The sequence below is a fragment of the Cardiocondyla obscurior genome, linkage group LG04 (genome assembly GCF_019399895.1).
Source record: "Cardiocondyla obscurior isolate alpha-2009 linkage group LG04, Cobs3.1, whole genome shotgun sequence".
In the NCBI taxonomy this organism is placed as follows: domain Eukaryota; kingdom Metazoa; phylum Arthropoda; class Insecta; order Hymenoptera; family Formicidae; genus Cardiocondyla; species Cardiocondyla obscurior.
The window spans coordinates 6,920,612-6,940,838 of record NC_091867.1 but is presented as its reverse complement, the minus strand read 5'-3'; the positions used below and the strand labels follow the sequence as shown (position 1 = coordinate 6,940,838).

Here is a 20,227-nt window from a genome sequence, read left to right as displayed (position 1 = left end):
ATTTGTTTCTGTAATACGATGTATTGTCACGGTCGTCCCAAGTATCTTACAGTAACGTTAGAGTTCGGCGATCTCGGTCGGACACGCTCAAAGATGATTCAGGAAACCTATTGGTTTTAGCATACAAAGATGCTGTATAACGCGGCGTACTTAAGCGAGATAAGATTCACCTTATTAAACGCATCGGTCACCACGCGTGTCACAAATTTGCGGCTTCGACGCGATCTAGTAATAGGGTAGTACATTGACGAAGTGAGAGGATCGATGAACAATGAAAACCTTCATTAAATCATCGTACGAGCATGGGTGTTAACGAGGTGTATTTCCGATCCGCATATATTAATGAAAGTGCGAATGAACGAAAGTGAGAGATTGCAAGTTGTTAACAATTATAATAATCACGGGGTCTCATGATATAATATGAAATAGATAAATGTGTGCATTGTATCTGATAGCTCTAGTAGATTTATCGATACGCGTTTCATCTCTATGTGTAAACGATATACATATATACATAATATATATATATAGATAGATAGGAGTTATCGAAGGACGTAAGGCCGCCACGGGTCGTTCGTTCGCCAAAACGGTAAAAAGAGGATCCGTCATCGTTTAGTATTAACCAGAGAAGAACACTACAGTACCAAACTATACGTTCAAAACGTATATATATATATATATATATATATATATATATATATATATATATATATATATATATATATATATTATATATATAATACTTAGAAATATTTAAATCCAATATTTTAATGCACTTTATGCGAACTGGAATTCCGCATGTAAAAATTTGTAAGTGTCGTCTATCTCTTTTTTTTCTGACAGGCGTTTAAATTGAATTTAACTTTAACCGTGATCACCCACATCGCATCTCTAATAGCCTATTTTTATAAACAAGCAATAGTTGTCGAGTAGCCTTTTCGAGACCGACGTAACATCCCTCCAGACTCTTTGGAAATATGCAAAACGAGCTGATAGAAATTCAAATTCAAACCCCTGTCACACCCAGTGCACCTTTGGTTTATAACAGACGAGTATTATACAAGTGACATTGATAATTTTATACTTGAAAATATGTAAATGCAACCGCAGTGCGATCTGAATATTTCAGTTTATCGCGTTGTACTCATGTTAATAAAATGCTATATTATAATAGCGTGAACGTAAAACCGTTACAGTGGCAAGGTTTGAAGTGGTAATTTTTGATAATTTTCCATGACACGACGATACCTTTGCACGCGCACTGCAGTTACATGAAAAAAAAAGAATAAAAAAAGAAAGGAAAAAACGACGGATTAATTATATCATTGTAACTTTATACATGTGCGACTTCGTATATCTATGTAAATAAATATACAAAGTTCTTGAAATTGATATGTCGTTTGCCTTTTTTTTTTTTTTCTTTTTTTTTATAGATAAATGTTTGAGGGCAAGTGCAACAGTGAGTAACAAAAAAAAAAAGAAAAAAATTTTGGTGTTTGTTAATAATTTATTAATGGTATAGTATACCCATACATCTTTTGTATAACATTGACAATCATCACAAATAACGTGTAAAGTGGGTGTACACCGCGTACAAAAGGCGCGAAATGTTTTTTTTTTTCCTTCTACGTTTTTTTTTCTACGAGGTCCTATACTAATTATCATCGGGATAAAATCGCGATGAAATTAGATATGTAGAAATTATTTCTTTATTCGAATGTGTTGTAAAAAATGTGCACGTGCAAGCATTTTTCTCTCATTTTTCATTTTTAACTCCTTACAATATTTGATAACCACAAATTTGATTTTACCGCAGGACTTCGCAAGAAAATCCCTTATTTTCACAAATTAAAGTTTAATTACGACTTTAATCTTAGACTATTTTGAAAGTCGCTAAACACGATAAAGATATTAAATGCACATCGCAAATTAACTTCATATATAAATTGAGAGTAAAAGAAATACCTATTTTAATTAAAAAAAAAAAAAAAAAAATTTGAACACCCGTTCGTCGTGTAAACTAAACAAAATATGGTATACTAAGTTAAATTAGGCTTTAATACGCAGTTTAAAGCTACGTACAAGTCGCGATTTTAAACGTAACGCATTTTTAATTTTTCTCCACTTAAACTAAACTCATTGTATTCTCTTTTTTGGTATGGATTGACATCCTGCACATAATATATAGTATGTAACACACCAATTGCGCAATGCAGGCTGCGCCCTTAAAATAAGCGAAGTATTAGACAATTATTGCATAAATCAGTGAGCGAATGGTCCACACCGGATACCCTGACCCGACTACTGGGTGGGTACAAGTAAGAGACGTTTTCTTTTATCTACTGTTACAAGAAACTATACTGTCGTCACACTGAAAGTATGCAGCACGTCGTCTACCCGCCGTGAGATTAAGTGTAACGAAGCGCGCGCGGTTTAACGGGTCGTCCGCTGCGTTCGTCAATTAACCCTCGTCGGCATCGATCGTGATCGCGATCGCGAAGTCGTCGGGTCAATTGGGCTGCTGAAGGTGATGGTAATCTTCTCGGCGATCGAACCGCGTTATCGGCCAACTGCTTATCAGCGTTAAATAAAGATCCCTCTTGTAAAATCAAAGTCGTCTGGCATCCAACGCCTTGTTGAGGTCATTGACTAGCATGCCGAGGATGGGTCTGTGCTCGGAGTCGTATCGGAATGCCGAGTCTAAGAATTTAGGGTACGCCAGGAAGTCGAACACCTGGTCGCAACGCTGCAGCGACTTGTCCGTAAGGTGCGGTTTTATCAGCTGCTGCAGCAGCGTTCGGCAACGCTCCATCGAGCCTGTCAGGTACTCCTGGTCGTAACTATAATCCACTTCGTAGAACGACACAACGGTCATCGCCACTGTCCCCAGAGCCTCCCGGATCTCCTCCAGCTTTTCGGCGTCGCTCGTACGAAACTGATGGCTTCGTTGCACGAGTCCAATCTACGAATCGCGTTTTAAAATTTATTGAATGTTATCTTAATTAGTCGTTAAATTAAATTTAAGTCAACTGTCTTCTTTAAACATTTCAGTTTTTGGTACTAGCGAAATTGAAGTGTCGCTGATACATATATACCTTGATTGACAATTTGATAATGTTTTTCAGGACTTTCTCGGGCTCCTTTTTGTCCAAGTGTGGGTTGCTCTTAGCGACGTTCTCCATCAATTTGTACAAATTGTCGAGCAACGACGTCGTGGCGTCGTCGATGAAGAGCGACCGACCAGCGTTAGTCGACACTATACGGCCGAGTAGCTTCTTCTGGGCGCGCAGTCCTAAATCGCGAGTGCGACTTCCGGTCCCACTGGCGGCGTATGATCCTCCTCCGCCGCCTCCACCCCCGCCGCCACTTCCAATTGTGTTTGCCGACTGCATCACTGAAACATTTTCGCACGGTGAACGAATTGTATGCCTTCGTTCTCGCTTTTATTCAAGAGCTACAACGTGGCCGTGCGACGAGTTTTATCGCGCTTGAAGATCGTCGGATCCAGTAAAAGCTCCCCCGAACTGCGGATATCCCAAATAACACAAATTCTTCGCGCCTCTGTTCAACATTCCATTAATTAAAAACGCCGGCTCGATTTGCTTACGACTTAATATCAATTTCCCACTTCGTATTCTTCTTATATAACTTTAATGTTCCTCATGATTTGCTGCGTAGAGTGTTATGTAAGGTGCCACAATATCGCGCTTGATACGAACGCTTTCACTCGATCGGCCGCTGAACGACGTCAAAGTAGCGCGGTAAAAGAAAGAAAAGAGCCGCTTCCTCGAATCCGCGTCGCAACGCGACACATAATGTACGACGGAACAAAGGAATTGCGCGCTCGGAATGGCACACATTCAAAAACAGAAAGTCTGATGGACTCGGGGAGACGCATTACAATTTCCCCAGCATCCTGAGAAGAGAGCGTGGCCTCGCTCGCGTAACTTCGCACGAATAGACTCACCGTCCGTGGCATCGGCGGGACCACCGTTTCCTCCGTGATAGCGGGACGGCAAAATAAATAAAGAAGCTGCGAGCAGTGCGTGAATAATGGCCCGGCAAACTCAGGCAAACGTAACTAAAATAACCAAGGGTTAAACGGTGAATTAGCGAATCACGTGCGTGACACAGATGATGGTTCTTGGATGTGCGCGGGACCCGGGCCTCTCTTTGCTACCTTGATTGCAGTCAGTGACGGCGACCAAGTGATAAAGCAGCCAACTCTGCAGTTCCATCACGGCTGTGCCCCACGCCACCTGCAAAGAGAAGAAAGATTTTTCAGAGAGATCCGCGAAACCCGAGGACATAATCTCCATAATTTAGCGAGGGGAGAGGCTCGATTCGTTTTCCGCTTCAAGACCGAAAAGGAATTTATACTGGAAATTGAAAGCCTGGGAATTAAGACAGCATGGATGAAGGTAAGAATGCAATTTTGAATTAAAACACGCAATTATTTTTATTTAAAAAAATTATATATATATTTTTAAAAGAAAAGAAAAAGAAAAAAAATTATCGCGTTACTCGGATAATCTCGACGCGAGATGCTAACGTGAAGGTTTAATATGAGATTATGTTTCCCCGAGAGTTGCGTAGTATTTCTCGTCGAGAAGTTCGTCGCAGAAATAAGTAAAAGCGACACGAATGTAAATAATAATTAATAAACGGTGAAACTACCACGTGGAGTAAACTGATTTCCGTTTAATTATACGGTTCGCTCGCGTTACGAATGTAGGAGAGATGGAATAAAGACTTCGCTGCTTTAAAAAAAAAAAAAAATGTTATCATCGTAACGTTGTGATTATATTCGAATTATTGGAACTGCTGCTTTTAGCCGCAAATTTATTTCAAGGTTCTACGAACGTTTTGCGTTCGGTGACGGTCCCATTGATACCGATTTCTTTCCCGGTCTTTTATTTCTTCAAAAAGATCGCCGAGGGAAATAATTTACGATTACTGCGCGTCTCATAAATGTCTCATAGATGCCACCTACAGCCTTTTACAATACCATCAGCCTTGACACGAATAAGAACTCCTCCAGAGGATAACTTCGGGATCATGATGTTTACTTTGTTTCCCACGTGACAGTTTTATTTTATATATTAAGGCGCAAGATATCGCTTCTCAGGCCGGCATAAATAAACTCATTTACAGACTTCATTTACAGACGCATAAAAAATAATTTCGCGCCCGCTGAACAACTGCGCGTGAAATTTCATGGCTTAGGGTTCTTTCTTTTTTTTTTATTTTATTTTTTAGTTTTTAGCGAGTCGAAATCGCGTCAAGGCGCCGTCGTCATGACAATCGAGAGGCTCTCTCCCCTCGTACAATTCGTCTTAACGAGTGCGAACGATCCTAATGCTGGAAATGAAATGTAATACGAGCCGACGACATCCGTATCGCACGCTTCATTCGCACACGCGCGCGCGCGCGCGCCCGTACGCTCACATTCGTCCACACGAGTGCACAATATAAGGCACTACCTTTGCCAGAGTTGGATCGATTTGTAAGGAGCGTCAAGGCGAGCCAGAGACTCTCATTCACCTTTGCACGAACTGACAGCGAGCAGTCGATTAAAACTCGAGCGACCCGAGCCAGCCTTCCGTACAGATTTCATTTTGCTTCAAGTTCAATAAGCCGAGCTCTGTCCAATATCCCATTATAAACGAGGAAATGATCTTTTGGACGTACTGAAAGGAAAATATTTGAAAAAAAAAAAAAAATTATTAGCGCCGGCGATTCGAAAAATGTTGAATATTAATTGGAAATTTAATTAATCCCCGATGCATCAAAGTCGCTAATTTTATTTTATTTTTATTATCTTTTTTTTTCTTTCTTTTATTTCAATACCAGATTAGTATTTTATAAATTTCAATCATCAGATTTTATTTGCAAGGTTTCTCAAATTTTCGATCCTGATTAAACTGCAGAGCTGATGAAAAGGCATGTTACGAATGATCGATCGCCCAACACTTTCGCTCTCCGTTTCTCTTCTTTTGGTCTTTCCGCGGGGCTTTGTTTAGGCGCCCACGTCGGCGCTTTTCGGGTGCACCTGTTTATTGTCGCGTGCTCGTTCAGACTTCAAACAACGCCGATGATCGCCGGCGGTCGATCGTTGCGCCGGACTGCGCAATTTCTCGGCGGAAGGTGCACGTCAAAGCCGCCCTACGCGAAAGTGTTGTACGCGAGGGCAAAATTACGCACGTGGTAGATTATCGACCGTTTGACAACAAAGAACAACGATAAATTTTATTTTATTAATTTTTTTCCCCCTTTTTTTTTTGCTCAATATTTGCAGTAAATTCTGAAAGCACACGTAATATTTACGAGATTTCTCTTTTCTCTCCCTCTTTAAAAAAAAACATAAAAAAAAAGAGAGAGAAATAATTTAATTTTACTGGAAACTACGCTTTACGTGTAACGCGTTTGCCGATACTTGAAACTCTTTTAATTTTTACGTAAAAACATAACGGTAGCAGTAAATGTTAGCGGAGACGACCTCGCTGTGAATTCGAGCGTTTGCAAAACATTCCTCTTTCTATTTCTAATCGCCGACGGCAATCGCGATTAAAAGGAGGGAATTAAAAAAAAAACAAGTTTCTGCGCCAAGTCCGGTTGTTCCGCGGCGTCGAATAATTAATTCGAACAAAGCGGAGTCTCTGGAGACAGCTACCTCGCCCTCGCATGCATCTTGCGAGACCGTCCGTCAAGTGGCTTGTCTTCGGAATATTCGATCGGTATCGCTATAAATAACCACGTGTATCTGCCGTGATTGATTCGATTTACCTTGCCGCGTGCCAGCCCGACTCGATACGCGTGCATCGCGAGTTTTCCGCGAGTTTTCCGCGAGTTTTCCACGGAAATCAGTCGACCGAAATTAGCATCTTCGCAGAATCCAACGGTAATGCAAACGCAATGTTTTCAGCCCCGCGAGAGAGAGAGAAAGAGAGAGATCCGCATGGAACTTCCGGTTAATTTAAAATCGATTCCCCTCGGAGGCGCATTTATTTCCATTACGCCGTAATTATATTCATTTAAATTATCGCAAAACCGGGCAGGGTCGACAGAATTAACACCGCCACCGCTATTTTCAACAAACCCGACGATACATCGATTCGCAAATAAATAATTATTGTGCAAACTCGTAGGCGGCGGATTCTCGTTTTACCGTTCCATCAATCGCGGATTTATTTAATTTTCAAAAAAAAAAAAAAAAAACACAATTAAAAAAAATAAAATAAAAATTGCAGCTATGAAGAGAGTTTCACGCTTTGTTTTCGAGGGCCACGCTTCGATCGGCCAATCGATACACCATCCTGTACCTGTGCTTTCATTTAAATTGCACAGTGGTTTCAGAGTGCCCGGGCCGATCTGTCCCGAGACAAAATGACAACGTGAATAAACTGTTGGTCAGGAGCAAACGTAATTATCGGTTCTCCGTGCACGCGCGTTTCGAATATCGCCGATGTGTACGTACGACGACACTATTTCGCTCTTCCGCCTCGCGAAGGGCAGGGTTTAAACGTTTACGTCACGGCGGGTTAAACGTTTTGCACCGACGTCATCCCGCGATGACGAGCCGCGTTCATTAGGCGCGGTGGAACAAAGAGAAAACAAAGATAGGAACTCGTCCGCAAATTATTTCGCTTTCGTCGCGTTGCCAATACGGGCGCGTGTTCTTTCGTTGCAAAAGCAACGACCGGTCGTGAGTCCAAGTCTGCCGGGTTCCGTCATTTCTAAAATTAGTCGCCTGCATATTATCTGCCTACCATTATCGCGACGACGCCACGAAGGACGTACGACGACTAACAATCAACATTTTCCAATATTCGTAAATTTAGCTCGGTCGTTTAACGGGAAACGTCGTCCGGTGCCGACGATCGGCTTTCCCGCGATAGTGAAACGGATATGTCGATACTTGCTACCAGGGTCAATCAGGGTGAGACGGAAGAGGGTGACACGGAGGAAAATGGTCCACGGAGATCATCGTAAGATCGTTTAAACGGAAATTATTTGTATGATGAAGAAGCGCTTGCATTTATTCCGGTCTCGTAAATATTTCGTTATTAAGCACCAAAGCACGCTTAATATAATATTCTTAAAATTGTTTACCAGAGGAATTCTTACGACGGGACCCTGATGAAGTCATCGTAAAACGTGCGTTTCAGTAATTTACGGTCGGGTTTGTCAAGCCGTCGTAATACATATTTAATCCCGACGAGCAAGAATAAAAAAAATTAACGATGGAAATATTAATATTAACGCTTCTCGTGAAATAAAAAAAAAAAAAGAAAAAAAGAAAAGAAAAAAAAAATACAATCGGTCTTTCAGTCGGGACTTCAAAGTCGACCCTGTCGTCGATCAATTATCGCTAATCAGCGGAATCAGTCCAAGAAGAATTTTCTTCTCAATCCTTTCTTTCGGATAATCCCGCGGCCTTGTTTCAGCCGCTTTTTTTCGTGCACACAGCCCTTCGACTTGGACACATCCCGACGTAATTACTTAGCGCACGGTCAAACAGCGAGTTAATTAGCGTGGGTCCACCCACGGCGCGACTTTCCTCCGTAACTTTCCGCGGGAAAAAAAAAAGTTTCGCGGGAAGACCGAAACCGTACCTTTCGCATGCAAGGTTCAAGACGCGATACTAGCGAAGGGAAGGTAGTCGAGGGCTCGACAGGGCGAACAAACCCCTCTGTTCGCCATGGGACCCGCTTTCTTTTCCGCGGCGTTGCGGGCCAAGACGACGCAGCTGTCGCACGCCACCCGACAGCTGTGCAACCGGCAGCACGCGTTACCCCTCCTCGTTATAATTGAGCATCTTCTCGCCCGGGATAACCACCACCTGCCCCTGGCAGGACTAATGCACTCGAAGGTAGCTGCGCGCTTAGATCGAGTTCCCGATGCGACGAACTTTTAGATGACGCGTCGCGAAAAGCTCTCGGAAGATCGGGGACCAGTCGAAGCAGCTGGGAGAGTTTCTTGCCGCGGATTTAATATCGCTTTGATCAGCCCTGATTACCGCGCGAATCGACTGGCGGGGAATTTTCTCTCTGGTAGCTTCGCGCAAATAAGCTGCTTTGTATAAACGCTCTCTCGAATTCCACACATGGATTAGTTACTCGTGTAACTACTTTTTTTTTCTTTTTGCGTAGCATAACGTAGCTTCTGCGAACGCGAAGTAATACGTGCCATATGCGATGCTAACTGACGCGTGGATTTTTAGAGAGGAAACAGGATGTGAAAAACGCCGAGTAGCTGGAGCATTGCAAACGGAACGCTAGAGATCTTAAAACGCGCGGTCGGGCATAATTGTCATACGTTAAGTAGATAAACGAACGCGTGACAACAGAGAAATCTTAGTTTGACATTAACAGGCGCGTTAATCAACTGTGAAATTAAATTCTCATTAACTAATGTGCGTTATACAAGACACGAAAGACAACATTATTAGCATACGCCACTCCTTCGAGCACCGCGTATATTTCAATCAGCTTCCTTCCCTTTCTTTCACTCTCGCTCTCTCTCTTCCTCTTATACGAAGGTAGACCAAGGCTACAGACGATCCGAATTCCGTGCGTGCTTGAATAAAAAAAAAAAAAAAAAAAAAGAAAAAGAAAAAAAATGCAGACACTCTAAGAAAGAATGCAGAGTATACATATAACGTTACCTTGTCGCGACAGGTTGCGATGAAAAAAAGAATTAACAGGCTTACGGATGTCGCCTATTCCGCGCTTCGCGAAAAAGGAAGAAGACACGCGGAAGGCATAACATTTTTTTTCGAGCCGACCCATTCGCATAACCGGCTCGATTTGCCACATGTGCAGGTCTCACGGGGCCGAGAACGGGCCTCGATATGGCCGTTTTACGGGGAAACGCGGCCGTTGGGACCCGCCGCGGAACGAAGAAAAGCCGATTGGCGCCGTAATTGGAAGCGAGGCAATGCGCTAACAACAACCTCATTCATCGCGGCGATCACTCGTTAGCTTCTTCTATTTACGGCGCGCGAACGAGACCGTTCCCGCGTGTTCCGGATCCGGATGCTGCCCGCGGACGGTCTACGGTCTACGGACTCCGCGAGTTTATTATCACCGACGCGTTACGCGCGAGACGAGGGTTGAAACAAACGTTTCGCTCGCGACCGGGCGAGAACGTTGGAACAAGTCTCGAGCCGCAAATGGGAAAAGAAACGGCCGAGTTCTCTTTCGAGGGCGCAATTAAATTCCGCATAATTCGTTGTGCGATATGTTTGAATTACGTAAAGTGGACTGGTCTTTTGGAATCTGTGCGCAATTAGCGAGACGTACGACGCAGGATACCTTACCGGGATTTTATTTAACGACGTGGCCGTAAAGGCATCGGTGGAAACATTTTTCACGAAATCGAACGTAATTTCCTTTTCGAGTTCAATTAAATTAATCAATTTCGAACTAAATTGAACAATAAATGAAATGCCCCGCGCCGACAACTTTTTAATTAAATTAAACAATTTCCGAAAGATATGCAGCAACTATTTACGCTTTGGTTCGCTGGTTAAAACAATCGATACATTTCGCGCATTCCACGCCGTGTTTCCCCGATAACACGTGCACGTGTCCGCACCGATAAAATTCATGCATCGCGAGCGGTTACACGCTACAACGGCCATCGATTTTGTTCTCGAGATCGCCGGAGCCTCCCTTTTTCAGACATTTGCTTCTAAATATAAATTACTGTGCCATATTAGCGCTCCTCGGCTTTATATGCCGACAGTTGTAGAAAAAAAAAAAAAAAAAAAAAAAAACCAGTATCGACTTTTTACCAATTTACTCGCCGCTCGACTGTCCCTGACTGTATTAATTAATCAGCATTTTCGTTTATACGCCATTATCATTAAAAATACAACAAAGATTAATTACAATCCTGTGACAGCTTATTCGTAATGATCAAAGTTTTTCCTTCAAGTCACAACGCTTTCATAATTTAACTGAACAAAAACATTGCGCCTGAGTGCTACGCAACGCTAAATCGGTATTTAAAGCAAACAATTAAAATGGTTAATTATAATTTTGTAACGCGACGAGTTTGCATAATTGAAACGTTGCCCCACGGATAAAAAACGCGAGAGAAAGCTTTTCTTTCTCCTTAGAATAAAATCGAGCGACACGGTTGTAGTCAAGCAGAAGGATCGATTTCTCCGGCCTCGGTTAGTGCTAACTATAGTCACCTAAGTGTTCTTTCTTTTTTCGTTACTATCAAGATCTGAATATAACACTGTGTACGAAGACAGGAAAAAAGAGAGAGAGAGAGAGAAAAAAAAAGGAGAGCGTCTAATGTATAAAATACATTATTTTTCTTGATCGTATTCAACGTCGTCATTTTAATCATTTATTAATCAACCGACTCTTTATTTCATTCTGGTTCCTAGTACCGAAAATTATCGACAAAATTGGACCTGGGCTAACTAAATCGCGACGAACAAACGACGCAATTAGGTACCCCGCCGTTACGAAACGCGCCGTCCGTTTCTCTTTCGGGCTGTCGGATTTCACGTCGCCAGCTTCCTGCAATTCAATCTTCCCTTTGATTACGTTGTTTCCACGATAAGGCTAAACGAATTCGCGTAACCGACATCCGGCGTACTTGTCCAGGAAAGTTCGAAGCTACGTTACTTACTTTATTTTTCAAGGTAGATTAAACGTGCCTTCTTTAAAGAACTAAATATTTCTTTAACCCGGATATTTGTATACAGAAATATGTTACGATCACGATTCCGTAATTTTTATCGCAATACCTTATCGCCCCGCTGATAATTTACTCCACAGCGATGACTCACGGGGCTATTAATTGTGAATTAGTCATTTGACGAGCACCACAAATGTTTACCGTGTAATTCCACCCGCGAAGGACACAGGTAACGAAGACTATATAAAATTTTGCCGGCGGTCTGTTTAATACGATAATGCACCCGCGCGTATTAAGGTCGAGCGAGGTAATTAAAACCGTTAAGTAAATAGAGCGACGTTAACGATCGGTCAACGGTAAACTATATGATTATAAAATTGTAATAAATGTATAACAAATTGCGAGAACCGGTTTCTAATAAAAAATTAAAAAGATAAAAAAAAACTAAAATAAAATATATAAAATTTCGTATTCATGTAATTATATTGATATGATATTATATCGATAATAATTCTCCGTCATATTGCGGTATGTTGACACGAGGTAACTCCGTTTCGACATCAGGCATACCGAAATAATTGAAGTTTACCCGAGGTACATAAAACGAGGCTCTAAGTCGTCGATGGCGAAATGGCGATGCGGGAAAAACCGCTCGGGGGAAACGAATGTCTTTAATGTCTCCGATTACGACTGGGAATGTCGAAACGCCGGAAACCGCGAAAAATCGACGCGGTAAATTCTCGACGTCGCAAAAACGCAATAACTGGTTCGACTTTTCATAGCGGAGGGTGAGGAAAAGAAGATGCTGCAAATATCTCCCATCCAATTTCTACCTTTCGATTTCGCGAGTGCCGCGAGATGAAACAATAACATCAATATCAGAGCATACTCCGTCGCTCTGTGCCGTTACTTCTGCGCGCGTTGCGCGTTAAATATTAAATATTAAATAAATATTAAATAGAGAAACGAATCGAAATCGGTTTGAACATGCGATGGGAATATTTTTGTAAGCCACTCTCGGCGCGTTTCTCGCGCAATTCATCTCAAGTCGTTTTCGAGAGGCAATTCGCGCGGATGAAATTCGACGCGGTGAACGGGAAGACTTTTTAATCACGTCGGCGCTTAAAGAGATGAGAAACATTGATCTCGATGATAAAGCGAAAAATTTTGCCCGCGCAATGCGTTGCCCGATAGCAGAGTTCCCCAGACCCCGTGAGTTATCCCATTACCTTTTTAATCTCAATTCTATCTTTTAGGAATTTTCCCAAACGATTTCTCGCGTGCTTCGCGCTTGTGAATAGACGCTGCCGAGCGCGTCCGAGAAATCCAACGTTAACGAATCGAACCCGGAAGTGGCGGGCGCGAGACGGATGAGTCATTCTAATAATCGTAATCTCTCAATCTTCGTGAACTTTGGGGTCGGCACGGGCGACACGTCGCCCGGATTACGTGAAATTAACGCCGCGATTATCATTTTGATAAAAACAAAATGGCCGCTCGTTGCAAATAAACGCTGACTTCGTTCCCACCAAAACTGCCAACGGTCTAAATTGCTCGGCAACCTCGATTATCATGTTCTAAAAGCGTTTTAACCCGATCTTTATATATTCCTGACGCCGGAAATATATTTCATTCTCGAATGCCGCATTCTTTTTTTCTTTTTCTCAGACCGATTTACTTTAATGCCGCGACGAAGATACGAACGGCGGTTCGTAATTTTCAACGGTTTCGAATGGCGGTGGGTAAAAGGTGAGTGAACGCGGCTGCTGCATGTCGCGCGCGGTCAATCGAAGTCCCCGCGGCTGGAAGGAACAAAAAAAAGAAAAAAATAATAAAAGGGCAGAACGTCTCCGCGGATGCGCGATGATCCCGGTGAATTTGAATCGCGTCGCGCAACGCACTAACCTCTGTCGATGTTGTGGGCCGCGGGAGCGCGACCCGATTCGCAAACGGGATGAAATTTCTCCACGGGCGCGTGCCGCCGCGCGCGCCGTCGGGCTCCGATGTCGTCTTTGGGATCGGTGGGGCTTCCGTCTTTCACTAATTCGCGCGATGACGCGCGTCGCGAAAACCGTGAGACCGACACGCTGCACTCGTCTAACACTTCGATAGCAACGGGCACATCCGTCGCGCTGCACGACCGAGCGACGTCTGATCCGGATCATCTGCTGCCAGCTTCGGCTGTCAGCGGTGGCGGGTTACCATAGCACCGCTGCGCGTGATTGGTGGAGGCGCGCTGAAAGATGGCGCCAAACGCGCTGTCCCCGAGCTCTCCGCAAACCCCGCGAGAAAACGAGACTCGTCGGAAAAAGCGGAAACGACGAAAATGCAGTTTGCTGGAAACGAAAGCTCGAGAAAGCTCGCCTTTTCGTACGACTTATCAAACTGGCACTCCCGTGAAATACCATTTGCCCGAATGCTTTCGCTTCTTTCGTATTTCTATTACATCTCGTTTACTTTCGTCGCACGTGTACCTTTTACACTTTTTACTGGCGAATCAAGTAACACAGTTATAAATATAAAAAATAAAACTTGACGGTTACTCGAGCTTACGTCGTACAAATTTGAATAATTAAATACAATTCTTTTACATTTCACAATCATTAAATAATTATAAAACTAGACACGCATCAAATATTGGTAACATTAATACATTTGACGACAAATTAGAAATATCGAGTTAATATAAAGATTAACATTTACAACGATAATAATTTTGAGTAGTTTACTTTAACAAAATATATTCTTTACCCTTCCTTTATATTTATTTTCTGTAATGTAAATTACAAAAAAGCGTATATCCAAAAATATACAACCTTCGTTCCTTTAACTAGTTCATCTCTCTACATTTTCCTATACACACAAGTTAATTAATAAAAATAATTATTTTACAAATATTTCGATAAAAATAGAAATTATGCGTATTTGTATATTCAACATATTATGTTCTTGTAAATTATTAGGTCACTGTGTATATCTGCACATGTCCAACATGTTACGCTTCATTCTTTTAATCCCGCTAATTTATTCCTGAATCTTTTCCTCTAGTAGCTTTCTAAGCTTGCGCGCGTCAGCGGCAAACTTGCGAATACCGTCGCTCAACTTTTCGGTTGCCATTTGGTCTTCGTTTAAGAGATATCTAAATCCAGCTTCGTCCAACGTCATTTTTTCAATATCACACTTCTTGGCCGATTCGACACTCAAAACTTTTTGCACGGGCTCGTTACTGTTTTCTAACTCTTCCAATAATTTAGGACTTATAGTAAGCAAGTCACAGCCGGCGAGTTCCCTGATTTCATCTAATAATCGAAATATTTCAATGAATAAAATGTAGTAATATAGTTACTAGAGATCATAAAAGCTTTAAATAATCATTGAAATACAAAAAAAAAAAAATACATTACGCAAATATAAATTAAAATACTTGCCAACATTTCTGAACGAGGCGCCCATAACGACCGTCTTATAATCATACTTTTTGTAATAATTGTAAATTCGCGTTACAGAAACGACGCCTGGATCTTCTTTTGGTTTGTAACCCTTTTTATCTGTATTTGCCAAGTACCTAAAAACCATTTTTTATAACGATTAGTAACGACTTTAGTACACACTTGTAAATAAATAAAATTAAGATACTCACCAATCAAGAATTCGACCAACGAACGGTGAAATTAAAGTAACACCAGCGTCCGCGCAGGCCATAGCCTGAACAAAAGAGAACAGCAGCGTTAAATTGCAATGAATGCCATGCTTTTCCTCCAGTTCTCTAAAAAAAATATTTTATTATTCACTTATCAATTAAACATAAAATGCAAATGTATTAATTTAATCTTGCATTTACTTCGCTGCTTGAATGCCTTCCCAAGTCGACGCGAGCTTAATTAAGATGCGTTCTTTGCTCACGCCAAGCCTTTCGTATAGTCCGATCAATTTTTTCGCCTTATTGACACTGGCTTCCTTGTGAAAGGAGTATCTCGCGTCTACTTCTGTAGAAACTCTTCCGGGAATTATATTTAAGATCTCTTTGCCAAATAAAACGCAGGTCATATCAAAGGCTTCTTCAACTTGATCAAGAAGAGTGCTAAAAGAAAATGTCTACATCAAATAATATTCGAAATACCGTAACATTAAGGTCAAGCCTGCTTAATTACAACCACAGTAACCAGACCACCACATTTAATAAAAAAAAACCTAGTCACGGTACAACATACTTACGAGGCAGACTTCTTGCCCCATTCCACAGCTTTGTCAATTAAATGAGCGTATTTCTTTTGATTAGCTGCAGCGAGAATTAATGAGGGATTTGTCGTTGCATCTGTCGGTTTAAACTGCTCCATAGCTGCAAAAGAAATAATATAACATCGTTAATTTATTAGTCTTACGTATTACTATATGCTTATTGCTTGCGATTTTTATTTTATTTGAATTTTTACATCGACATTAACAAATTTATTATTATTCAATCAAATAATTTATTTAATTGATCTTGCTCGATTTGTCTTTATCAAGGACGGACATGATAAGTATTCCACTCTTAGAGGTCACTCGGCAAGCCGAGGTCGAGAAATTTCACATGTATTGATACGATTCACCTTATCAGTCGCTCAGATAAATTTACTCGACATCGTTCGATTTTCCAAACTCTCAATCTTTCGACCGATCTGCATAATACTATGGCAAAAATTAAAATCTATCAAATTACAACAAAAAAATTCTACTCAAACGCTTAATAAAAAAATTAATTATCATTAATCGAATTGTCGTAATAGCACGTTATCGTCACCACAACGAAACGTGTTCCGTAACCACGAAAACTCCTGAACTCTCTAAAAAGTACAATTTTAAATATTTAATAGACTCGATTTACATAATTCAGTTTAATTTTAATTTTCAACAAACTTCTGCAAATTCTATAAAATATAAAGCGTAACAGCGTCGTTTTTAAGATAAATTGACTAAGAGGCATTCTCCAAAATTATATTAATTAAAAATGTCTTTAAAAATAAGTGTAGCTTTTATATTAAATAAAAAAAAAGAAAAGAAAGAGAGAAAAGAAATATCGCCGGCGATCACTTGTAGCTCTAATGTGTTAGAGGAAAAAAAAAGTGCAAACGCAGCAAGACCCCCTACTCTCTATGTGACCCTGAACACCCCTTCACACCGCCAAGACGACGTGACGATCGTGTCAGACGATCGAATTCGAATTTGTTCGAATTTTAGTAGGTTTACCTTCGAAGTCGCCGGTGTCGGCGACCACCGTGGTGAGCCCCTTCAGTTGGTCCAACGAGCTCATGTTCCTTTTCTTCGACTGAGGCTCGCTCATGGTCACCGTGGATATTTATGCGTGCTCGCGCGCAGAGATGAAAAACCACGATGTCACACTCACGCGGGTGTCCCGTAAGCACTGATAATATCGGCCGCATCGTACGACAGCGTCGCTGGCGATTGGCCGGTCGATAGAGAGTTTCCGAAGCACCGTCTTCGTAAGAAAGTTTCATATAAAACTAGAACACCGGCTGGGACAAGCTTACCAACCGCTCGACTGGCGCGAAAATAAAATGTCGCGATCTTCGGTCCTAAAACTTGAAATACAAAATTAAAAAAAAAATTATTAAAACAATTAAATTAAAATTATTTACGTACTACTGAAAAAGGGGACGTCTGATTTCGCGTCTTTTGAATCTCACGACTACCTCGATTTCCCGATGAAGGTGGCGGCTCGTGGCCGATTTCTTGAAAACTAAAAAAAAATTTAATTAGAATTTAATACTTAACATTTTTTAATATATTTATTAAAATTTATTTAGAAAATGTAATCTAATAAATAATTATTAAATATTCTAAAATTATATTATAGACTCCAGAACATGAGTTCTTGTAAAAATTGTATTTATTAAAATCTATTTAAATTAAGTACATAGTGCAAGTATATGACTAACTGGCCTATTAACACACCTTTGATCAAACATATGAAAATGTTTTAAAGCTATATAAAAATAAATTGGAATAGCATTACACGGTGTATAATTTGTTTTAATATCTCTATAGATTTTTTTTTGCTTTCTTCTTGATCTCATTTATCACAAGATAATTCAGAATCAGTTTAATGTAAAAACATGATTGCACTTGTGACGACTCTTTCATATATACAACGTAACAATTCTTTCTCTTTTTTTTTTCCTCAAAAGACTTGCAATCGACTTTTAGATTTTTTTTTCTTCAAAAATAGCGTTTGCTGAATCTTTTTTTCTATTTAAATGCATTATTTTTATGAATATATTAAAATTACTTCTACTCTAAAAGTATTTAAAAGTCCATATATAAATTTGATATTAATCAGTAATAGTTTTAAGGAAACTTGAGTTGAGTTGATAATTTCCGTTGAAAATACTTTCGAAAGTATTTTAACCACTATCAAACTTTTTCAGCAGATGTATGTTTGTCAAGGGACGAGATTTTCGGCTGATAGCTGTATAGGAATATGGAGCAGATAACAAAGAATGCCCCAAGACTAAACTGGAACGATAAACGAAAATCAAACAGGTAAACAGAAGCTACGCAGGATATTACGATAGCCAGGGATGTGGCGAATCCCTTTAGTATGTTGTCAGCATACTTGACTACCATGGCTACAATTAACCCACCACCGGCTTGTAGTACAATCAGGTAACCAATAAAGAGATCGTAACCGAAGAAGAATCCTAACTTGCGTATAACATTACCGTCATGTAAGAAACACGTGCCTAGGCCGAACGGTATAGACAATACACTCAGTTGCACGTTTCGCATCCACACAGAGATGTCAGAACCCTTCAGTATCTTCTCGAAGTAAATTCCAGCAAAGCCAGACAGAAAGCACGCGCTTAAAGCGGCAGAAAAGCCCAGCCAGTGATTTTGTTCGATGCCCGATGGTAACGGCGCTTTCACGGTTTGTGCCAACTGTACCAGGACCACTCCAACGACTAAAATCACAAGAGCACCCCACTGAGTAGGGAGCAGAGATCTTCGTAGTATCGTCACTGCGAAGAAGGCCGTCGTCAAAATTTTTAACTGATACGTAACCTGAAAGAATAAAATTTATATCAAATATATATTTACATAAATTTACTGTTAAAATATTTAAGAGTACCGGCTAGTACGTATATTATTTCTCTATATATATTTTTTTTCTTTTTCTTTTAACATTAATTTTTTATTTAGAGATATGCTTTACCTGATGCGTAGCTGCATCCAAATTGGACGCGGAAACATAAAGTAAATTATTTTGAATAATATACAGAAAGGATGGCACACAAACTTTCAAAGTGTCAACAGGCTGCTTCACAATTGTCATATGTAAAGCTTTGTAAAATTTCTCAAAGTTTCCTTCTTCAATATATACTAATACAAGGCAAGTAAGTAATTTCACTACTTCAGCCATTACAACAGCTAAAAAAAATAAAATATATAAATATAATTATATACATTATTATTCTTCTATATTAAAATATAAGTAACTTTTTATCTTAAAATAATATTTATTACAATTTTCGTAAAAAGTTAATACTTACCAGTAGAAAAAAGAAACATGTCCCCTGCTCTGGTACGTGAATACCGCATGCTAAGGCCAACCATAGCATTTTGAAGTGTAAGAGTAACTAAACTCACATACTTGAGTGTTTGTCCAGTTCCTGTAATATATACATATATCTACAATATATATACATATGCCAAAATATCACAACTTTAACAAAAGTATTAATAATCATGTACATAATATCAAACCATACTAACTTGAAGGCTTGTTCATGTTGGTAAAGTCTTTTTAACTTTTTTAAAATACCAAATAGATATTTTTTCACAAGCTACATTTTTCCTAAAACAAGAAAGAATACTTTATTATCGTTTATATTACTCCACAAACATATAGTACAATACAGTTTTTATTCTAGAAGCAACCAGTGATAGTCAAAGCATTGCATAGCATATGAATGTAACATACATTTTATGAGAAACCGGCGGTTTGTAATACATGTTATTACGCGAAAGTATTAAAAAAAAATAAAGTTGTCTTTTAATTATATCCTGCTTTTACTAGTATACGTGTCACATTGCCGACGTATGCTGTGACAGCCAGCGCAGGTTTTGATAAACGAGATAAGAGACAGGTCAAGAAAATACTCCCGAAAACATAGCGGGGAGCGAGGAAGTAGCTAAAACGCGTAGAGCGGCTGATTAGCTTTCGAGATAACGCTCTTATCAAAGATACGCACCTTTCCTGAAATTTTTGCACACGCCGAAGTGACACGTTGAACATTTGTACCTCGCAACAATGCTTAGTTACTTTCCTATCGGCGTCATCGTCGATTGGCCTCGCCCCCGTTACTTTCCACGCAACGTCTAACCTTTTAAAGTCCCGTGGCTCGATCGAGCTCTGGTCAATTTGATCGGAAACTTGAATCGACAGAAAATAATTAATCAATTTTGGGCGTCGCTTCGAACGTCAATCAAATGCTCGCCGGTCTTGTTTTACTGAAAAGTATCCGGTAAAAATAAATAGCCGCTTCTACGAGCAAGGAACGTGATA

The 20,227-nt window shown here is 40.3% G+C and overlaps 3 protein-coding genes across 8 annotated transcripts; all 3 read right to left on the bottom strand.

Annotated features, from left to right (window-relative positions):
• Window positions 1-542: 542 nt before the first annotated feature.
• On the bottom strand, window positions 543-14,294 carry Sigmar (Tumor necrosis factor alpha-induced protein 8-like protein sigmar). 5 transcript variants are annotated; one of them, XM_070654734.1, is made up of 5 exons: window positions 13,567-14,294; window positions 4,181-4,259; window positions 3,968-4,081; window positions 3,096-3,394; window positions 543-2,962 (listed from the first exon to the last, which is right to left on the bottom strand). In XM_070654734.1, the coding sequence occupies exons 4-5, from the start codon at window positions 3,390-3,392 to the stop codon at window positions 2,609-2,611; spliced, it is 651 nt and encodes a 216-aa protein (XP_070510835.1). In that variant the 5' UTR covers window positions 3,393-3,394; window positions 3,968-4,081; window positions 4,181-4,259; window positions 13,567-14,294; the 3' UTR covers window positions 543-2,608. The 5 variants fall into 5 exon arrangements, with proteins under 5 accessions (XP_070510835.1, XP_070510834.1, XP_070510832.1 ...); XM_070654733.1 differs by having other exon boundaries at window positions 3,968-4,259; XM_070654731.1 differs by lacking the exon at window positions 3,968-4,081.
• Window positions 14,295-14,402: 108 nt separating this feature from the next.
• Window positions 14,403-17,084, bottom strand: Taldo (transaldolase). The gene is made up of 6 exons (XM_070654729.1): window positions 16,891-17,084; window positions 15,877-16,000; window positions 15,503-15,742; window positions 15,302-15,427; window positions 15,090-15,226; window positions 14,403-14,960 (listed from the first exon to the last, which is right to left on the bottom strand). Exons 1-6 carry the CDS (start codon window positions 16,982-16,984, stop codon window positions 14,686-14,688), a joined length of 996 nt encoding a protein of 331 aa, XP_070510830.1. The 5' UTR covers window positions 16,985-17,084; the 3' UTR covers window positions 14,403-14,685.
• A 414-nt stretch (window positions 17,085-17,498) lies between these two features.
• Window positions 17,499-20,071, bottom strand: Ugalt (UDP-galactose transporter). 2 transcript variants are annotated; one of them, XM_070654727.1, is made up of 5 exons: window positions 19,914-20,071; window positions 19,435-19,516; window positions 19,212-19,331; window positions 18,875-19,089; window positions 17,499-18,723 (listed from the first exon to the last, which is right to left on the bottom strand). In XM_070654727.1, the coding sequence occupies exons 2-5, from the start codon at window positions 19,448-19,450 to the stop codon at window positions 18,076-18,078; spliced, it is 999 nt and encodes a 332-aa protein (XP_070510828.1). In that variant the 5' UTR covers window positions 19,451-19,516; window positions 19,914-20,071; the 3' UTR covers window positions 17,499-18,075. The 2 variants fall into 2 exon arrangements, with proteins under 2 accessions (XP_070510828.1, XP_070510829.1); XM_070654728.1 differs by lacking the exon at window positions 19,914-20,071 and adding an exon at window positions 19,643-19,818.
• Window positions 20,072-20,227: the final 156 nt, after the last annotated feature.

What these genes read in the sequence shown, in the direction of transcription:
- Sigmar (XM_070654731.1), bottom strand. Translation starts at nt 4,238, where the DNA reads ATGGAACTGCAGAGTTGGCTGCTTTATCACTTGGTCGCCGTCACTGAC. An exon ending in CGTCACTGACTGCAATCAAG is followed by an intron (nt 3,395 to 4,180) that starts GTAGCAAAGAGA and finishes AAAATGTTTCAG; the next exon opens with TGATGCAGTCGGCAAACACA. An exon ending in TTATCAAATTGTCAATCAAG is followed by an intron (nt 2,963 to 3,095) that starts GTATATATGTAT and finishes CGCGATTCGTAG; the next exon opens with ATTGGACTCGTGCAACGAAG.
- Taldo (XM_070654729.1), bottom strand. Translation starts at nt 16,984, where the DNA reads ATGAGCGAGCCTCAGTCGAAGAAAAGGAACATGAGCTCGTTGGACCAA. An exon ending in GAAGGCATTCAAGCAGCGAA is followed by an intron (nt 15,428 to 15,502) that starts GTAAATGCAAGA and finishes TATTTTTTTTAG; the next exon opens with AGAACTGGAGGAAAAGCATG. An exon ending in GTTGGTCGAATTCTTGATTG is followed by an intron (nt 15,227 to 15,301) that starts GTGAGTATCTTA and finishes AATGGTTTTTAG; the next exon opens with GTACTTGGCAAATACAGATA.
- Ugalt (XM_070654727.1), bottom strand. An exon ending in CATGTTTCTTTTTTCTACTG is followed by an intron (nt 19,090 to 19,211) that starts GTAAGTATTAAC and finishes TATTTTTTTTAG; the next exon opens with CTGTTGTAATGGCTGAAGTA. An exon ending in TGGATGCAGCTACGCATCAG is followed by an intron (nt 18,724 to 18,874) that starts GTAAAGCATATC and finishes TTATTCTTTCAG; the next exon opens with GTTACGTATCAGTTAAAAAT.